Source organism: Trichosurus vulpecula, chromosome 8 (assembly GCF_011100635.1).
Source record: "Trichosurus vulpecula isolate mTriVul1 chromosome 8, mTriVul1.pri, whole genome shotgun sequence".
Lineage (NCBI taxonomy): Eukaryota > Metazoa > Chordata > Mammalia > Diprotodontia > Phalangeridae > Trichosurus > Trichosurus vulpecula.
The window spans coordinates 178,131,233-178,150,546 of NC_050580.1; the positions used below are offsets into that span (position 1 = coordinate 178,131,233).

Genomic DNA, 19,314 nt, shown 5'->3' on the forward strand with positions numbered 1-19,314 from the left:
CCCAGATGCACAGTATTTGGGCAAAAGGAACCGTAGGCTACAGGTGTTTTTCTCATCTTTGAGAGATAGCCTTAGGGAAAAGTTGTTTCTGCTACATAACGATCTTTTTATTTTGGAAGGCCACATTTATGACTTTTCCCATTAACTTCTCTCAAAAAAGAAAAGTAGCCACCAGCTCCCCTTTCATAGGGTTTAAAGCTAGGACCTTAGAGTTCATTTGGTTAAATTTTGTAGTCAAACAGATGAGGAAACAGGCAAGAGGAGCTAACTGAATTGTGCAACTTCACCCAGGGAATAAATAACAGCTGAATTTGAACCCAGGTTCTGTTCTGACTCCAGATCCAACTCTACCATGCATCTATAGGATCTTGTCTATCAAAGCTAAGTCAGATGACACGCTAAGGATGTTTACTTTCTATCTCAGGTTTTGCTACAGAGGCTTTGAACTCAACCTCATAGCGTGGGATAGAGCGGATAATTCATTTCCAGATCCAGAGGGGAGTGGTGTTCCCAACATTGTACCCAATGTCACCCAGTGCTGAGCTCTGTCAGGCAAACTTCACAAAAAAATCTCCCCTTAAAGATGGGGAAAATGTTCATTTACCCTGGAATAGCAGATTATCAGGCTATCTTGAAAGAAAGAGGCAATCTAGAGGAGCGGAAAGAGTCCCAAGTCATGAATTGGAGCCTAACTTCTGTGAGCTTTGGTGTCTTCATCTATAAAATGGAGATGTTGCTGCACTACCTTCCTCACAGCATTGTTAGGAAGAAAGCTCTTTCTAAACACTAAAATACCATATACATGTGAGCAATTACTATGAAAGAGAGTTACTTTGGTTCTAATGATAGAGCTAGAAGGAGGAGCTAACTCTCCAGGCCAAGAGTAAATAGCTCTACAGCACCGAAGGTCTGCATTTACACAAGGAAAGGGAAGCAGAGAGTTGAACAGTAATCTAGGGCATATGATCCATGTAGATAATCTATATCACTTAGAAAGAATGAGAAAACTTTTTCCTCAATTGTTGTCCCCATAAGGGTTATCTAGTGAATTAGCCCTGTTCTTATTCCCTGCTGCAGAGATACTGCCAGGATGACAATAGCCTGTGAGAACCTGTCAGAGTCTGCCAGCAAATGAGGATTGAGGGCAACAGGGTCAACTCTCATTTCCACCAAATAGCGGTCATTACCTCCCATCAGTGCCACAAACACAGAACCAACCTGACTTACTTGGCTGGACGAAAAGCCGAGTTCCGATACCAAAGACAAGTTTGTTGAAACCACTGTCTAAAGTCACAGCCCTACATGGCCTTACAATAACCCTGGGGAGTATTGTTTTTCCTTCCCATGTAAAGCAGGCATCGGGGTTGCAAAAACCTGTCATCTTTTCAAACTTATCCAAGATTCTTTAGGTTTGTATCACATTCTCTTATCCCACGGATCTACTAAGGAATGGCTTTTAAATTCTAGAGTTAGCCTTAGGGCTCTGTAATACATCGCAAATAAACTAGACCAAAGGTTCTCAAGTTTTTTGTTCTCAGGATCCCTTAATGCACTAAAAATTATTGAAGACTCCCTCTCCCCTGACCTTTTTTTAAATGTGGATTATGGCTATTGATATTTTCTGTATTAGAAATTGAAATGTCTTAGTATTATTATGAAAATAATTTTGACCTTGAAGATGGCCAAAAACATCTCAGTGGCCCCAGGAGTCCCTGGACTACACTTTGAGAGGCACTGAACTGGACAATTTTGACCTTCCATTGGCTGCAACAAAGCAGCAGCAAGGGTAATAAAAAAGGTAGATTTCTCGTGACTTTTTATTCATTCTTTTACAGTGATATCTTTTCCTTCTCTTTCAATTTTCTCCTCAAAGGGAAAACAGACTGGGGTCATCCTTGGGAAATGATAGGGACCATTTGGAAGTAAATTAAATATTTCCTTCTCCATCTTCTTCCCTTCCCAGTCTCCCCAAGAAAAATGGGAGTCAATCCATTTATTTATTAGGTAATTCACACTTATACTAATAGGGCTAAGCAAATGATTTTAAGCTAGTGGCCTAGGACAGAGCCTGCTGCAAAGAGGGGAAAACCTCATTTGCTTCTAATGAATTATCTTTGACAGCTCAAATTGTGCTTTAAAATATGCTTGGAACCTAGTCTATTATTTAATCAGCCTCTCTTCCCTCTTACGACCATTTTTCCAGAGACTTACCTGGCTTTACAATTAGCCTTGTCCCTGCTCCCCAGTTCCATTGATAGTTGTTATTCCCACAGCCATGAAAACCTTAACAAAAACCACCATTGTCCTTCTAGGGAGCCCATTAGAGATAAAACTCAGATAGAGAGCCTGAAGCAGAGCACATAAAGCAATGTCAGAATATTGACTATTGAAGATTATTTGCTCATTTAATTACATTTGATTCTCCTGCCTATAACAGATTCCAGGCACAGATGATGAAATCCAATGATTAAACATCAGAAGTCAAGAGAGGTCTCTCTGCACACAGGGGGAAGCATAATTCATAAACACTTTTTAAATTGGGGGAACTGAACTTGCATTACTTTTCCTGTTGTTTTAAAATGGAGACTCGAAAGACAGAAACAGATCGTTTGTTTGGAGTTATAAATACATGTGATGCCCTAGCCTTCCATTCTCACTGCTGATATGATTTTAGCAGCATTATGATCTGAACTTAGAGATTATGACATTTAGTTTATTGAAGGCTTCTAGCTACAAGAAACATCCCAAGAAAGCCTGGGTCTTGAAAGACAGAAGGATTTTGCACTGCTTAGGATGAGTTGATTCTCTCTTCCTTTTAAGGAAAAGGCCTTTTTACATGTTGGTTGCTTAAATAAAAATATCACTTAAAAACCACTTCCTCATTTTTATCTCTTACCTGGGAAAACTTTTAATCTGGTCCCAGACCCAAAAGTTAGCTTTACATTAGATCCATCATTTGCACAGTGATGCAGCCAATTACAAAAAACAAAAACAAAAAAGCCTACTCTATCTTTGTTCACCTGTAGCTTTCCTCCCAACCGCACCCCCTCCTCTTCCACCTGGATTCCCCCAGGTTCTAAACAACCATCAAGCTATAGAAAATATCTGGAAGAATTTAAACATTTTTGTGATGATTCAGTCAGCCTTTGTATCAATTAAATGCATTCTTCCCTTCTTCCTCCCCATAAATATCCAGTCTTGGATTTGTTCTTGTCCTTCTGGGCAAGAGATACCAAAAGAAAGTAGAGCATTTTAGTTGTGACAAGCCTTTGACCATATCATGAGAGCTAGCTTTAAATCCTAGTTTTTACAAGGGTTCATGGAATTCAGAGCTGGAAGGAACTATAGAGTTCACTCTGTCCAACCCTATATTACTTTACAAATGAGGAAACTGAGAAGAAATGACTTTCCCAAGACTACATATAGTAGAGGCAGAATTTGAACCCAGGTCTTGTGACTCCAGTTTCCTATTTTCAACGTAGCATTCTGTTGATGTCCTCTGGGTGCAGATGACTTAACCTCTATGAGCTTCCCTCTATTGGTAAGACTTTGATATCTGACCCTCTAAGGATGCTCTAAGGATATCGTCTATAGACCTATTCAATAAGAGGGATTATCCAAACACATTTTAAGTCACCTGGAAGAAAAAGTGCCCAGTAGATGCGCAGGATGTTATTAATAAGATAAGAGATATGTTAGCCCCGGCATAGAGTCCCTAAAGTTAAATGTAGGGTTTTTCTTTCAAATAGTGAAATAGTGAAAAAATAGGTCTATCTTTTGTTGTTTTCCATCAAATTACAAAGTTAATAGCTGAATAAATAGTTGAATAGACTAAATGAAATAAATAAAAAGTTAATAGATGAATCTGCTTAGTCTTCCTCAGCAGAGGGGACAGCATTGAAAAAGGTCATGAGAGCTGGGTGACCCCTCTTGCCTAGGGATAATGGATTCTCCCAGAATCCAGGAGGCTTTTAGGATATTCATGTAGACTATTGCTTCTACACACTGTGTTCTTAGATTTAGAGTTATAAGGGATCTTAGAGGATATTTTGCCCAAACCACTGAAACTGAGGCCAAGAGAGGTCAAATGACAGAGGCAATCCAGGTTTCAAACCTGGGTTCTCTAAAATCCAAATTCAGTACTATTTCTGTTATATTGCGCTGCCTTCCCCTATTCTACGAACTTCCAAACAAGTTAGGCACATAACTTCAGAATGTAACTGCAGCATCTCAGTCTTCGACTGAGAATGTCCTCCCTTTCTTCTTCTCTACTGAATCACATACTTCATTACTTCTGAGAACCAAATGAATAGCTATTTTTTAAATGCTATTTTCCTTTGTGAATGTCAGTGTGCTTTTTTCTAAGTCAATTGAGACACCTTTTAGATTATCTTAATCTTCTTAATAGTTAAAGCTATTGAATCTCGCAGGTGATTAACTGGGGAGATGAAAAAAAAAGCAGGCATGAATTAATTTCTATGTAAGTTAGAGACACACTAGCTCACAGACAGATTCAGTGAATGTCAGACTCACCAACAAAAGGACCTATTGGTCTGTGACCTACAGAAATGAGAAGATACACTTACTTGGTCTAACCATCAATCGAGTGCCAGATCCAAACTGTAGCTTATTATAACCTGTATTTACACACTGACTGACTCCACAACAAAAACTATGTCTACTTTGCATTCTGTAAAAGCTGAATCTTCCTCCCCTAGATGGAAGCAGAGGGTTTTGCAGGTAGAGGGAACAATCCAACCCAGCAAAACAGGAAAGCTCAAGCATTCTGAATTGGAGGCCCACCAATAATTGACGATCTGATCCCCATCATAATACTATTAACTAGCTTGATTGCATCCATGAATTCACCAAATTCTTTGCTTGATCATTCTTAAAAACTCTCAGAGCTGGAACTAGGAATGGGCAAGATAGGGGAGCTGCCTAGGGCAGAAGGTAAGGGATAGGATAAAATGAAGGCACCTTTAAAGATTATTTTTTATAAATGTTCATATTTTCAAATGCCAGAAAATTCTTTTCTGTGACAGATCAGTATTATTTTATGATAAATTAAGTTGCCAAAATTTTAACAGAGATTTGCAGCCTCCAAATGTAGAGAAACTTGAGGGTACAGTTTTTAAACCTTGCCTTGAGCATACAAATACCTTGTCTAGGCTCTGTTCTTTGATCACCCAAGGCCCCTTCTGGTCCTAGGACTCCATTGAAGCCAGAAACAATCACCCTTACGGGCCTTCCCTGAAAGTCAGCAATCTCTAGAAATGACACTAAGGTGTATGCATGAGAGAAGTGTGGGGGAAGCAGAAGAGAAGAAAGGGAAGAAGAGAAGGAAAAGGGTAAACAAGCAGAAGAGGGAAAAAAGGAAAGTGGGAGGAAGGAATGATGAAGGGAAAGAGGAGAAAGAGGTAAGAAATAAGATATAGGGAGAAAAAGGGAGACACCAAAAGGCCTTAGGAACTAGGCAGTAGCACTGGAGCCAGAGCTGGACTGCTACCTTTTACTCCGTCAGAAAAGAAATGTTTCCTGAATGAGATTCACGAGAAAGGGAATTGGGCAGAATGCCATACTCCTCATCTTACCTTCTGTGACAATATCTTACAAATCGAGGAGAGCCAGTGTGATATACAAGGAATCCTTAAATTGGAAGTCAAGACTCTTGAGATCTTGAGTCCTGGATCTTCCAGTGTGTGGTTATGTGACCTTGGGCAAGTCACTTGCTCTGGTTCTCTCTTCAGATGTAAATGAAAGGATTGAACTAGATATGCCCTAAAATTCTTTCCTGTGCTCACATTCTAGCATATCATGGAATTATTCTGGAAAGGTCACAAATACATTGCAAAGAGATCCCTACCCTCTGTCTCATTTCTGTATCATGTATCTGACCAAATTCTACCCAGGAGGATGGGGGAAAAAAAAGATATACAGAATCTGTTTTTCTCTTCCTAATTAGGTTGTCAATCTGTTTGGCTAAAATGTCTTATAAAGTGTCTTAATCTCTTCCTACGAAAAAAAGGAGTCATATAAATGCAAAATAGTCACTGCAATAATAAGTCAAATGACTTACTGTGTCTCTTTCCTTTGTTCTGGGAGGTACTGCTTAAAATAAAGGAATTTTCCTTTGTAGAAAGGACACAGACAGAACAGTAGTATTTTTGTGTTTCTTTAACTAGGTCTATATAGCCCTAAGGAAAATGGAGGTTGGGCAATTATCCAGTTAATGTGATGCCCAGTTGGGATCATTCAGCTCCCTATGTGGAATTTCTTTTTGGCTTGAGTCACAGGGACTGGCTGTGGACCTTTGTGTCACACTAACTGGATAATTGTCAGCTCTCTATTTCATTTGGTGTTTTGTTGATCAACACAGCCACATTGAAATCATGAATGTTCTCTGAGGCAATTGTTTATTCTAAAGGACATAGCTTTATAAATCCAAATAATAATAACGATGATGATGATCTGCTAAAATTTGGCCCAATATTTATGCCTGTCTTTTTTCTCATTTGGGGAGTACAGTTGATAGTCCTAAATTATCCTTCCTCTACATTTCCAGGACCCACATCTCCAACAACATGAGGGTGACCTTCTTCCTGGATAGTCTTATCAGACTGACTCAGGGAAACTCATCTAGAAATTCATTAGGTACGGTGATACAAAAGGGCTAGTCATTACAGATTAAGGTTTTCTCCTCAAGTGATGAAAGACTTATGGGGAAGAACAGGGAGTCCAGTTTCCTTACAGTGGATCAGCCTGTTAAGTGCTATCATTTGACACTGTTTCTAGGCAGTAAAACCTTTCTTCCTCACTATTACCCTTCCTCTCTCCCCACCTTGCCATTTTGTTAGCACAAAAAAATCTTTCCTGGCCTTAATTATCCAGCAAAATAATTTGTGTGGACCATCCTGAGTTCAGTGGATTTCTGCCAGTGTTTGGCTTGGCTTTGCCCAGGAAGAGCCAGCAGTAGACATTTTGGAGCTGCAGACTTGGCACAGACCTGGCAGGATATGCTGTGGTTTAGTATTCACTGGTGGGCTACAGTGAGCTTGGCATGGGACAATCTGTACTAAAGGCTAGGTCTGTTCCAGCCTGATCCCTGGCCTCTGGGAGATAGGATCCTTGCTGAATACTCAACCTTCATTTCTTCTCTCCTTACTGCTGCATTGCAGCCTTTTTTTTTTGTTTGTTTGTATCTACCTGTCTGTTTCTTCGCCCAACCTGTCAGAGAAATCAATACACAGAACAGACTAACAACATCCCCTTCTCCCCTCCCGGGGACAATAATGAGAGGGGGGAAACTACATATATTTCCAGGTACCCGGATCTAATTTTTTCGACATAAAGCTCCCTCCAAGCATAGGCCAGAGCTATACTTGGAGCAAATCCTGCAGATATTAAGGAGTCTTAGACATCTGGTCTGCAATGGAAAGAAGCAGATTCAGAGATCTCTCTACTGGGGGTGCCGGGGGTGGGGTGGGGAGAGACACATTTGTTATGAGTTAACACGCAGACTTACTTGGATTGACTATCACGTTTGATCCCAATCCCCAAATTAATTTAGTACCGCTGACAGCATTACACCATCACATAAAGCTTTATAGAAACCTACTAGGCCAATGTGATGTGTAGCAGGAAATCCCTTTCAATCCTTCAACACAGCCAGTGTGCCTTTTTCAGATTGTACTCTGGCCAAAGTAGCAGCAAAAGGACTATTTGGGCCTGTGGTAAATGCACCACATCAGGATGGAAGGGGTTTTCTGAGGTCATCTAGTCTCTTCTGCTGCCCCCGGGGCTGGGCTGCCCTTTAACTGGCTCAGACAGGAGCCTACGTGCCCTAATTTAACGAGTGCCAGGAAAGGAAATTCTATAACCAAAAATCTATATCCAAGCTTCCCATGGCAACTCGTTTCAGCATTTTACAACAAACTGAATGAATTCTTAGCAAAATGGTCAAGGGGGAAAAAAAGACAAAAAAGACTAGGAATTTCCTTTCCCCTAGTTAATTATGTGTCCCTCTCCCACGACAAAAGACAGCATATGTGCCCATTTTTACATGTACATCTGGTTCATCATTAGAGATGCTATGAAAAATCAATATGAACGAGGATTTTAAAAAAAGAGCCAAATTGAAGTTTAGTACCATAGCTTCCTTTAGAAATTAGGGCCTTCGTTATGGAGTCAGTGCGGATACTCACGGGGTTTGACCATTAACCTTGTTCCCCCTCCGAACGTTAGTGCGTAGCCCGCATTATTATTCACACAGTGATCATCAGCTCAGTAAAAACCTCCCTGAAGCTGGGCTAAAGTTTCCCCCAAAGATCTTCTGGAAGGAGTGATACTATGCACTCACTGAGAATATTAAACAATCGTTACAGTAATAACCTGGCACGGAACCCTGGCATCACTGGGGATATTTAGGGCTGTTTCTATACTAGGTAAATGAAAGATCTTTCTACAAGTCCTAGAGTCATCTTAGGAGGGCGGCCTTCTATACAGACCCTGAAACTAAGTCGAAAATATTGGAATATTCTTTTATGTTTTGGTCAATTTTACTCCTCCACCCTGTGTCCCCTTGGAGGTTTTGGAAATTGTAGCTTCATCTGGACATAGTGGAGAGTCCCATGTTCCTCTGCCTATGTAGAGATGGCTAGTGAGACTGTTCACACCAGAAGGGACTAGGGGAAGCCTTCATTGTCTAAAACGTCATAGAAATCAACATGGTGCTTTCCTCATTGGGGCTCTTGCAGACCCTCTCTTATCTGAGTGACCCAGTGGCTCAGATCCAGGCATCTGCTGTCCAGCTGCCTGAATGTTTAAAGGGATTTCACTACTTTTTGAGCCTAGAGAAAGAGATAATTGCAGATAATGGGCTGACAGGGAGCTCATACTCCACTCTGGCTTAAGACTTTTGTCAAATCCTTATTCATAAATACGGTCACTGTAGATAGAAATTCTTAGGATCATAGACTTAGAAATATTAAGGGACCTTAGAGGTTATCAAGTCTAATCCCTAATTTTGCAGATGAGGAAACTGAAGCTGAGGAAATTTAAATGATTAGTTCAGGGTTCTATTTTTGTTCTGGGGGAGATTTTTACAGCCATGTTGTCCCTTTTCTGAGAAAAATTTTTGGCGTTTTACATTGTGAGTCAACTTAAATGGAAATCTGACATTAGAAACCCCATGGCTATGTATTTCTCATTCTATGGAATAACCTCTTCCCTCTTTTCAAACTCCTGCCTACTTTTAGGACTAGCACCCTGACTATAGACACTTTTAACATTTTATATCCCCAGAGGAAAACCAACAGAAGGCAGCCCAAGAATTACCTACTTGGATATACAGTCAATTTTGTTCCTTCTCCAAAGAACAGCTTCCCATAGCCACCACCTCCTGTATTCCCACAGCAGTTACCCCCTTTACACAAACCGCCCCGCACCCATTTCCTTTCCTAGTTTTGTAATTATTTGTTAAACCACATACATCATATATACCCTCCATTTAAAACACCAACAAAAGCAACAAAAAAAATGAATTGATTTCCTGTAGAAATAGACATGGACACATTTAGATTGGGTTGATATGATGTAGATACATTGAACCCAGTACTTAGACTTTTAAGTCCACCACTATCTGCCAAGCCTGTCTCAATGGCATGTGAGCAGTGGGTCTATTATTTCTAAGTCCCTAACACAAGGTGCAGCAATACACAGCCTATTAGGCACAGTTAATTGATGTTTCGGTCCTGTCTTATTAGTCCTGTAAACCATGGGCTCATAAAAATAAATGTAGGGAACAAGACAAGAGAAAAGCCACTTTAGGTTCCGGCAAATAACAGCAGTTTTGGGTCTTCTTAATTGGATCCAAGAGTCATCATTGATATACATCTATTGAGTTACTACTGTGTGCAGGGCAACGTGCTGGGTGTTCTAGACTTTCCCACTTACCCTTAATGCTAATGCCTTTCCTCTGAGATTACCTCCAACATACTGTGTGTGTGTGTGTGTGTGTGTGTGTGTGTGTGTGTGTGTGTGTATTTGTCCATAGTTCTTTTTCGCATGGTCTGTCCCATATTCCATCGACCATATTAGACGCAGTGAATTTCTTGAAAGGAGGGATTATTTTTGCCTGTCTTTGTATCCTTAGTGCTTAGCACAAGGCCTGGCACATAACAAGCACCTAATGAATGCTTATTGCCTTGACCTGACTTGGTTCCAGCCCTTTGAGGTTTAGGATTCACTTGAAGGAACAGACTATACCTTTAAAGGTAATTTACAATATAAGGTAGTAAAGATTAAGATCCAAATGAGGAAAGTTAATAATAACTCATATTTATATAGGACTTTAGTGTTTATAAAGTGAGTTCCTTTTAATCACCAGATCACATAAGCATTTTCCCTATCTTATAGATTGTGGGAATTGAGGCTCTGGGAACTTAAGGGATTTGCTAGACCGGTGATTAAGCTAGTTATTCAAGGCAAGATTGGGACCCCCAGGCTCTCCGCCCTTCAGGACCACTACTCTATATAGCGCTGTCTGGTGCTATGTAGTTCAGAGGAGTGAGTGATTACTGAAGGTCTGGCAAGGCTTGGAGAAGAAAATTGGATTTGAGCTGAACCTTTAAAAAACACAATAGGATTTAGATGAGCCCAGAAAGGGTATTCCAAGAGAGGAGAATAGCACGAGCAAAGGGACAGAGAGAGAAATGTATATGGTATGTTCAGGGCACAATGAATAGATGGCTGCATCTGAGGTTTTGTATAGCGGAGTAGTGGAAACTTTACAAAAGAAGGCTCCTGAATGCCAGGCTAAGGGTTATCTTCAGAAGACATGGAAATTTTTTTTTTTTGGTTAAGGTTGAGACAAGAGAGAAATGGAGATAGCATGACTATATACAAGTTTAAAAGCTTAAGACTGCACTAAGAATTTTGGGACACTCTGTATGTAGTAGGAAGAAATAAGGGGAGGAAAAGAAAATGGAACATTTCTGCCATTTTCAAAGGAACCCTCAAGATCATTAACCAGTATGTGTTTTTCTTCCCTGAAAGAGTTAGCACGGCTCTAATGACCAGTGGAGTACACTCCAGCACTGTGCGTGGTCCTCATCACAGGATGTGCCATTTAAAAGCTTTCTTCTACTTAGTTCAAAGAGTGGTCATTTCGGCTTTAATATTTCACAGTATGACTGCCCTTCATGACTCCCTCTGGCCTCTCAAGTAGGATTCATTACCTTTTTAAATGAAGTCTGCTATTTTTTAAAATACTCACATGTTAGCACCGTCACTCGGGTGCCTGACCCAAAGATGTAGTAGTTCCCAGAGTCTAGTCACAGTGTTATATCTCTTACCATAAACCAGCTCATGTAGGCTTAAAACTGCTTTGAGCAGCTCGATGGCTAAAAACCCAACCTTTCAAGCTAAAATCCCATTTTAAACAGGAAAGCTTTCCTGATTCCCCTTAATTCTAGTGTCTTCCCCCTGTTATTCCAATTTACCCTATCTGTACCTAGTTGTTTGCATGTTGTCTCCCCATCATATTGTGAGTTCCTTGAGGGCAGGGCCTGTCTTTTGTCTTCCTTTGTATCCCCAGCACTTAGCACAGTGGCTGGTACATAGTTGGCACTTGATAAATGCTTATTGACTGACGGGTTACGGTCAGGGAGTAGTGGGGTTCTGTTTAATTTTCTCTGTCCAATTGCTATTCGATGGCTAAAATAGTGGCTTATCTACATTATGTACTCAGTAAATGTCTGATGAACTGAATTATTAATATATTTCAAATTCCATAATACTTTTCTTTGGGTATATGTTATATTAATGCCTTTCTTAAACTTCTGGGTTTTTAGAGCATCGGTATAGAGAATAGTATAGTGACCATGATGCAGGATAACTGCATTATTTACAGAACCTTGCAAAATATATCTTATCTCTACTTGGTATATGAGATATATAGTAACACAGCTAGTATTTAAACACATATGCCAGAACATATTGGGAAGCTAGGTGGCACACTGAATAGAAGGCTGGGTCTGGAGTCAGGGAGATTTACCTTCCTGAGTTCAAATCTGGCTTCTGACACTTTCTAGCTGTGTGACCCTGGGCAAGTCACTAAACTCTGTTTGCCTCAGTTTCCTCATCTGTAAAATGATCTGGAGAAGGAAGTGGCAAAGCATTTCAGTATCTTTGCCAAGAAAACCCAAAATGGAGACACAAAGGGTCAGACACGACTGAAAAATGAACTGAACACCACATTCTCTCAAACCGGAACACATTCTCCCAAATAAGCATTGAAAGTAGTCCCCTTGTGATGCTACATACTTATTCCATTCTATCTTTGCTGAAAACACTTTTTTGGGGAGCTTGTCCTTGGGGACTGCTTTCTCAACTAACTTAAGAACCGCATAGAAAAGCTAATTTTATTACTTTACATAACTATCCTTTTTTTTAAAACCAAAAATGGCTGTTGAGAATTTGATAGTTTAATTTATTCACTAGTCTTAGCTTTGGGTAACTTGGTTGTTTCTGAAAAATCAAATCCACTTTCAAAGATCATGATTTGCCACCATCTTTGGACTATGTTAAAGACCATATGGCACATTCTGAAGGCAATTTCCAGAGAGGTGTTCCAAAGTTGTTTTGAACATTAGCAACATGAAAAGGGAGGATTTTGGAGGAAACAATGTTCATCTGGATGTAAAAGTCTCCAAACATTTGTTGGGGAAAAAATAAGCCTTACTACCTTATAGCCACATTACAAGCAAGCACAGGGGATGTGGCACAGAGGAGACCCAATTCTCATCCTAAAGCAGGATAGCTGACTTCAAGTGCTGTATTTGAAAGAGGGATTAGACTGATCAGATCATGAATCTAGATATTGGAGAGGACCTCAGAAACCATTTTGTGTAAACCCCCATTTTACAGATGAGGAAACTGAGGCCCAGAGGAGTCAAATGACTTGCCTAAGGCCACATGAGGTAAGAGATAGAGGATCTGAACCCAGGTCCTCATTTTAGAGTCAATGTCTTTCCACTGCACCACACCAAGTTGTTTGTCTTGGCTCCAAAGGGCAAAACTAAGATCACTGGGTAGATTTGGACTTGATTAGGAAACTTCTTGACAATTAAAGGCTTCCCCAAAGTGGAAAGTAGGGTAGTGAGTTCCTCATTGCTGCAGGCCCAAGAAAAGTCTAGATGAACACTATTGGGGATGTTCCAGTATTGCTTAGGCTCAATGTACTCCCAGTTCCCATTCTCTGATTTTTGGAAGAATACTGCTGAACTATGGGACATACCTATGATTTTTGCTAATGATGTGCTGATGTAGAATGTACCATATTCTCTATAGTCTATACAAAAATAAATCTTCTGTTCTTGGCTAATGTAAAAAGGGCCATGACATTCACTTTCCACTCCAGTATCTCTTTTTTTGACTGGCTCACACCTGAGGGCATTTCCCATTTTTAACAAATTCATTCCTCTTGATCTTAGAGAGAACAAGGGCATACTTTAGACTTCAGGACACTAGCTTTCTTTTCTCCTTCCCATAGGATTAGCTAACTCAGTTTGTTTGAGAGATGGAACCTATATGGAAAAAATGGTCCTTTGCTTTTCTTCTAGTCAGGTATTAGGTTTACCTTTCCACAAGAATCAAACTTACTTGGTATCACAACGAGCTTTGTCCCATGACCAAAAGAGAGCTTATTTCCTCCACCAAAGTCACACAGTTTTTGGATCCATTACAAAAAGCCCTGTCTCTGAGAGGGACTCTCTATGTAAGGAATATAATTAACTTTGCCTTATTAACATTCTTTTATTTTTCAACTCTATTGTGTGGTTTTTGAAAGAGAACTATGAGGAGTTGGGAGGTCTTGATTCTAATCCTGGATCTGTCACTAACTGACTATGTGACCTTCTGGAAGTCAGTTCACCTCTCTGAGACTCAGTTTTCTCATCTGCAAAATGAGCTGGTTTTGCTAGATAATCTAAGCTCCCTTCTGGATCTAAAACAGAGTTAAGCACCCGTGATACTAAATAAGCCCAAATGCATAATTTTTATTCATCTTTAAGGATATGTCCTTACAAGTCATGTGTTTTTGGGGATGCTTTAGGTTTCCTGTACTCTCTTTTCATTGGTTTACTGTAGAATGTGTCACAAAACTTTTCTTTCCTTAAACTACAATGTACATCTTACACATTGAATAACTATGTCATCACATTAAAAAGAAAACTAAACTTCTAATTTCGTTGAATTAGGGAACTCTCAGTGCACGAAAGCCTTCTACTGATGGCCATCAGCACCTGTTCTATGGCTTATAGTCTTAGAGGGTTGCACTACTTACTTGGCATTATAGATAATTTGGTGCCAGGTCCAAAAGTGAGCTTTCCTCCACCTCCTCCATAATTCGCACAGTCATATAAGCCTTTACAGTATCAGCAGGAAGGGGGCATAGAGGGAGGGAGTGGGTGCTGTTCTAAAGCTTATAGTCTTAGAAAGTTGCCTGGGGCACTGAGTACTTGGCACATAGGAAGCATTTAATAAATGTCCTACCTATCCATCCATCCATCTATCTATCTAATCTATCTAATCTATCCATCCATCCATCCACCCATCCAGTGAAGTGACTTGCCTGTGGTCACCCAGACAGTATGGTTTCAGAGGTGATACTGAATCCAAGACTTCTTGATTTTGAGGATGGCTGTCTTTTTGCTCTGTGATGTTACCTCTAAAGTATTAGTACAGTTTATCAGAATGCCCCAGATCTGATCATCCGACTTAGCTTTAAAAAAGCCATAAATTCATATCTAGTTCACACATCTGACAGAGTGAATAACAACCCAATAAGCGAAGCAATTAAACTTCAGCTATGTTTCAACAGATCCCATTGGATTTCTTTCCAGAAAGGATAATTAAGTAAACAAGAGAACTTACTGGGTATGATAGTCAGAGAAGTGCCTTTGCCAAAGGTAAGACTGTTCAAGCCTCCTGTATTCACACAGTGTGCCCCCTTTTAACAAAAAGCTTTCCCCCGAGTTCAGAGTAAAAACTCCCAGCTATTCTACATCTCATTATTTCTATCATAAGGAAGCCAGGTATGTGGTCAACAGCTAACCTGGTGGTAATATTTCCCCTTGCCTCCAAATTCAATCCTTATTAAATACCTACTATGTGCAAGAGACTTTGTTAGGCATTGGAGATATGGAAACAAAACCAAAAACCAGTCTCTGCCTCAGGTGCTTGTATTCAGTTGGAGGGGATATGATACATAAGGAGACAAGCAAACACAAAATTATTTGAGGTGGGAGAAAACATCAATGTTATATGAGGGAAACAGTCTTCACAGGCCATACAGGGCCATAGCTGATAGAAAGTCCAAGTGTTTCTGGGGGATGGGAGGAATTCTCCAGGGTTTCCTCATATCTCTTCATCACAATGATTGTCGAGAAATCCCCTTACTTAACATGGGTGGATTGGGAGAATCCTTCACAAGAAGTCACCGAAGGGGAAGGAGCCCCTACTTCGCCTTGTAAATCCCAATGACCTCCTAATGACTGGTACAGAGACACGTGGAGCCCAGGACAAGGTAACAGAAGTGGTTTGGTCATTCTTCTATTACCCAGGACTAGAGAAACTTGATTATTTCTTTTACGGCTCTATCTACAAACTCTATTATTTCTATTATAAACACTCCATAAACCCACTACTTACTTGGCATTATAGAGAGTTTGGTGCCAGGTCCAAAAACGAGCTTTCCCTGGCTTCCTCCATAATTCACACAGCCATACAGGCCCTTACAATATCAGCTGGGTGGGGGCACAAAGAGAGAGAGGGAGGGAGTGGGTGCTTTCCCCCTAGTGGAAGTCTTGACACATCGCTCCCCTGATTCCCCTTCATAATATTAAATCATTTAGGGGCCCAGAATTTTAAATCTACACAGGTCTTCGGAGATCACCTAGTTCAGACCCTTCATTTTGCAGGTAGGGAGATTGGGGCCCAGAGAGACCCTTATTATGAATATAATAATAGATTTTTATTGATATCTTTTGTAATCACATTGACTAGATGTCTATTTCCCTGTCCTTCTATGAGAATCATCACTTATAATAAAGAATTTTTTTAAAAGAAAAAAAACAAACAGCAAAATTGATCAACACACTGAGAAAAGCTCACCTTACACACACTGACCCACACTCATGGATGCGGAATTGTACAAAGGAGCAAGGGAAGGTGCACAGAGATTATTATTAAGACCACTAGCTCACATTTATATGGTATTTTGTAATTTTTACAAAGTCCTTTCCTTAAAACCATACTGTGACAGACAGTGCAAAAATTGTCCCCAGGGGAAGAGACTGAGGTTCAGAGAAATTGAGGGTCTAGCTATTAAGTCTTAGAATTGGGATTCAATTCCAGGCCTTTTGACACCCCATCCAGAGCACCTTCCACAGGGCTGTTCTGTAAGATGCTTGCCCAAGGTATGCACAGCTAGTGTCTTTATTTTGATAAAGAGATCCAGGTAACAGACTGACTTGTGCTGAATCCCCAGATTGTCAAGGCCCCTCTTGGTGCATAAAGTTTTATTAGAACAACTCACATCTGAGCTCTATTTATCTGATAGCAAGGACAGCATTCATTGGGCAGGATGTGTCAAGTTATTGGGTTTCCTGGTCTCCCCAGAGGACCAGTTATTCCTTGATTGCTTCACGAATGGCTATTTAGGGGTTCTACTCATCCTTCCACTTTATTCTCCGTGTTACTCTAACTGGAATGGAGATCTACCTTAAAATCAACAACAGAAACTTTCTTTAAAGAATAGAATACTTTATCCTACCTAGATTGAGGTGTATGGCTCACTGAGATTAGTTTAGTATCAGGATTTGTCAAGACTTTTGACTCCTAAGATGCCATATTTAGTGGAAAAGGTTTTTTAAAGTCATCTGCCATTAGCCTAATGCTTTCCTTGAGTCAGAACTAGTGCCTGACCCTGCAGGACTCTGCTTTTGAACAGGGTGCAGTTAACAACGTTTAGACAGGCTCCTTAGCCGAAGGTATTGCTTAGATTCAGGGAGATTCCAGGAGATTAAATAAATCCCTACTACCTTCCAGCTGAAGATTTCTAAGCATTTATTCAATGGGAATCCATCAGTCCACCTGAGATCAGCCCACAGAAATGCCATTTTATACATCTCATTTAATTAAGAAAAGCCCAGGAGCCGCAGCACCCTTCCCTCCCTCTAATTCAGTTTAATTTCTGACATCTTCTGACCCTGAACATCTCAGGGGCTATACTTACTTGGATTTACTACCAATCTTGTTCCTGCTCCAAAGCGTGGCACATTGTTGTTTTGACACAGCAGTGCATCCCTTAACAAAAACTGTCCTGGCTTCCCCAGGAAGCTCTGCAGAGTCCCCATCATTCCAGGGAGCAGGGAGGCCTGTCGGGTATCTTGAAAAATGATCCTCCCATTCTGATCTGCCTCGTGGGGATAGGGCTCTCTCATTTATGGAGTTAAGTGGTCACCTGGTAGCCAGTGGAGCAGAACTGACAAGGAATCCAAACGAGGGTCCCCAGAGACACAAAGGTCTTTGAAGCAGGTCTAGAATCCAATTGCTAAGGATAAATAGCTACATCAGGGCTTGGAGTAGGACTAATTTAATTTGGTACAGAACAGAAACACCATTTCCCCTGGGAATACTGGATGTGAGATGCTGCTATATGATATCAGAACACAAGGTTTAGTGCTGAAAGGGACCTTAGTCTACCAAGGTTGGGGAACCTGGGGCCTCGAGGCCACGTGTGGTCTTTTAGGTCCTCGGGTGCGGCCTTGTGACTGAGTCCAAGTTTTACAGAACAAATCCTTTTATTAACGGGATTTGTTCTGTGAAGTTTGGATTCAGTAAAAGGGCCACACTTGAGGATCTAAAGGGTCACATGTGGTCTCAAGAACACAGGTTCCCCACCCCTGGACTCTAGGCCCTTTAATAGGTGGGGAAACAGAACTAGAGAGGCGAAGTCACTTGCTTAAGTTCACCCAGTTAAATAATAGAGCTAAGATTTGAACGTAGGTCTGTCCTCTTACTCCAAATCTGGTGTTTTTTTCCTATTGCGCCCACCCTTTCTGGAGCCTATATAATTAATGTTTTTGCCTTTGGTGCAAAACACTCAATCTTCTAGGCAGTTACATATTGTTAAATACATTTTTCATATTTCTTGAATAATGTAATGTGTTAAAGTTTTTTGGAAGGGTGGGTGGGGAGAAGGAGGATGATGTCCAGGAAGGGCTAGTCCTGTTCTCAGTGATTCTGAAGTTTTTTTTTTTTAATATCCCTTAGTAAAATGTAAAAAGTAGAAATAAAAAAAGTGAAAGCAAAATGATTGCCCTCATTATCGCAAGAAAAAGCTGTGTCAACACATAATCACAACTCAAATTTATGTAAATGTCAAGGTTTGCAAAATTCTTTGCTTATGACCACCCCATAAGTTATGTAGTAGAAGCATCATCATAATGATCATTTTAAGATGAGGAAACTGAGGCTGGATATTTGCTCAAGGTTATATAGTTGATAATAATAATTTTAATTAGCATTTGCATAGCGCTTTAAGATTTGCAAAGCACTTTTCATGTTATCTCATTTCATCCTCATGACAACCCTGTGAAGTAGGTGTCATTATTATCTTCATTTTACATATAAGGAAACTGAGGCAGAGGTTAAATGACTTGCCCAAGATCACACAGCTAGTAAATGTTTAGGGTGGGATTTGAACTCAGGTCTTCCTGACTGCAAGTCTCAAATTCTATCCACTGAACAACCTACTTGCCCCTAGCCTCTAGTTAAGTAAGCAACAGAGCGGAGACTTGAACCCAGGTTTCCTGATTCCAGATCCAACGCTCTTTTCCACTATCTAACACTGCCTCCCACGTTGAATCAAATCCTTCAGAGTCTCTCTAAAACAATCATCAGAAAACATTAATTTCTAGCCCATCCAGTTTCCTCCCTATTCATACATTTCACAACCTGAAAAGGTCCCAGGATCGTTAGTGCTTTCTATGCTCTAATTAAGAGGTATGACATATGTCAGAGTCCTCTGTATACTGAGCTTGTGGGAGAAATTCTATTGCCCAGAGTTAGTGTCCTGATGATAAATCAACCCAAAGGAAACACATATAATTACCAAGACTCAAGAATTCTGTAGAGAGAGTGAAGGGCTGTATTCACATGTGGAAATGAAACCTGATAGGAATTCCCAGTCTAACAATTGTTCTAAGATCATCTCCCATAGGAAGGAAGGAAAGGAGAGGAAAACTTTCT

At 40.4% G+C, this 19,314-nt stretch overlaps 1 protein-coding gene across 1 annotated transcript in view; it reads right to left on the bottom strand.

Annotated features, from left to right (window-relative positions):
- The window catches only part of LOC118830158 (T cell receptor alpha chain MC.7.G5-like), a 528,438-nt gene that overhangs the window by 50,332 nt on the left and 458,792 nt on the right, over positions 1-19,314 (bottom strand). The window contains exon 4 of the mRNA XM_036737053.1: positions 1,228-1,280. Coding sequence (XP_036592948.1) covers positions 1,228-1,280 — 53 coding nt within the window. The remainder of the gene's footprint in view (positions 1-1,227; positions 1,281-19,314) is intronic.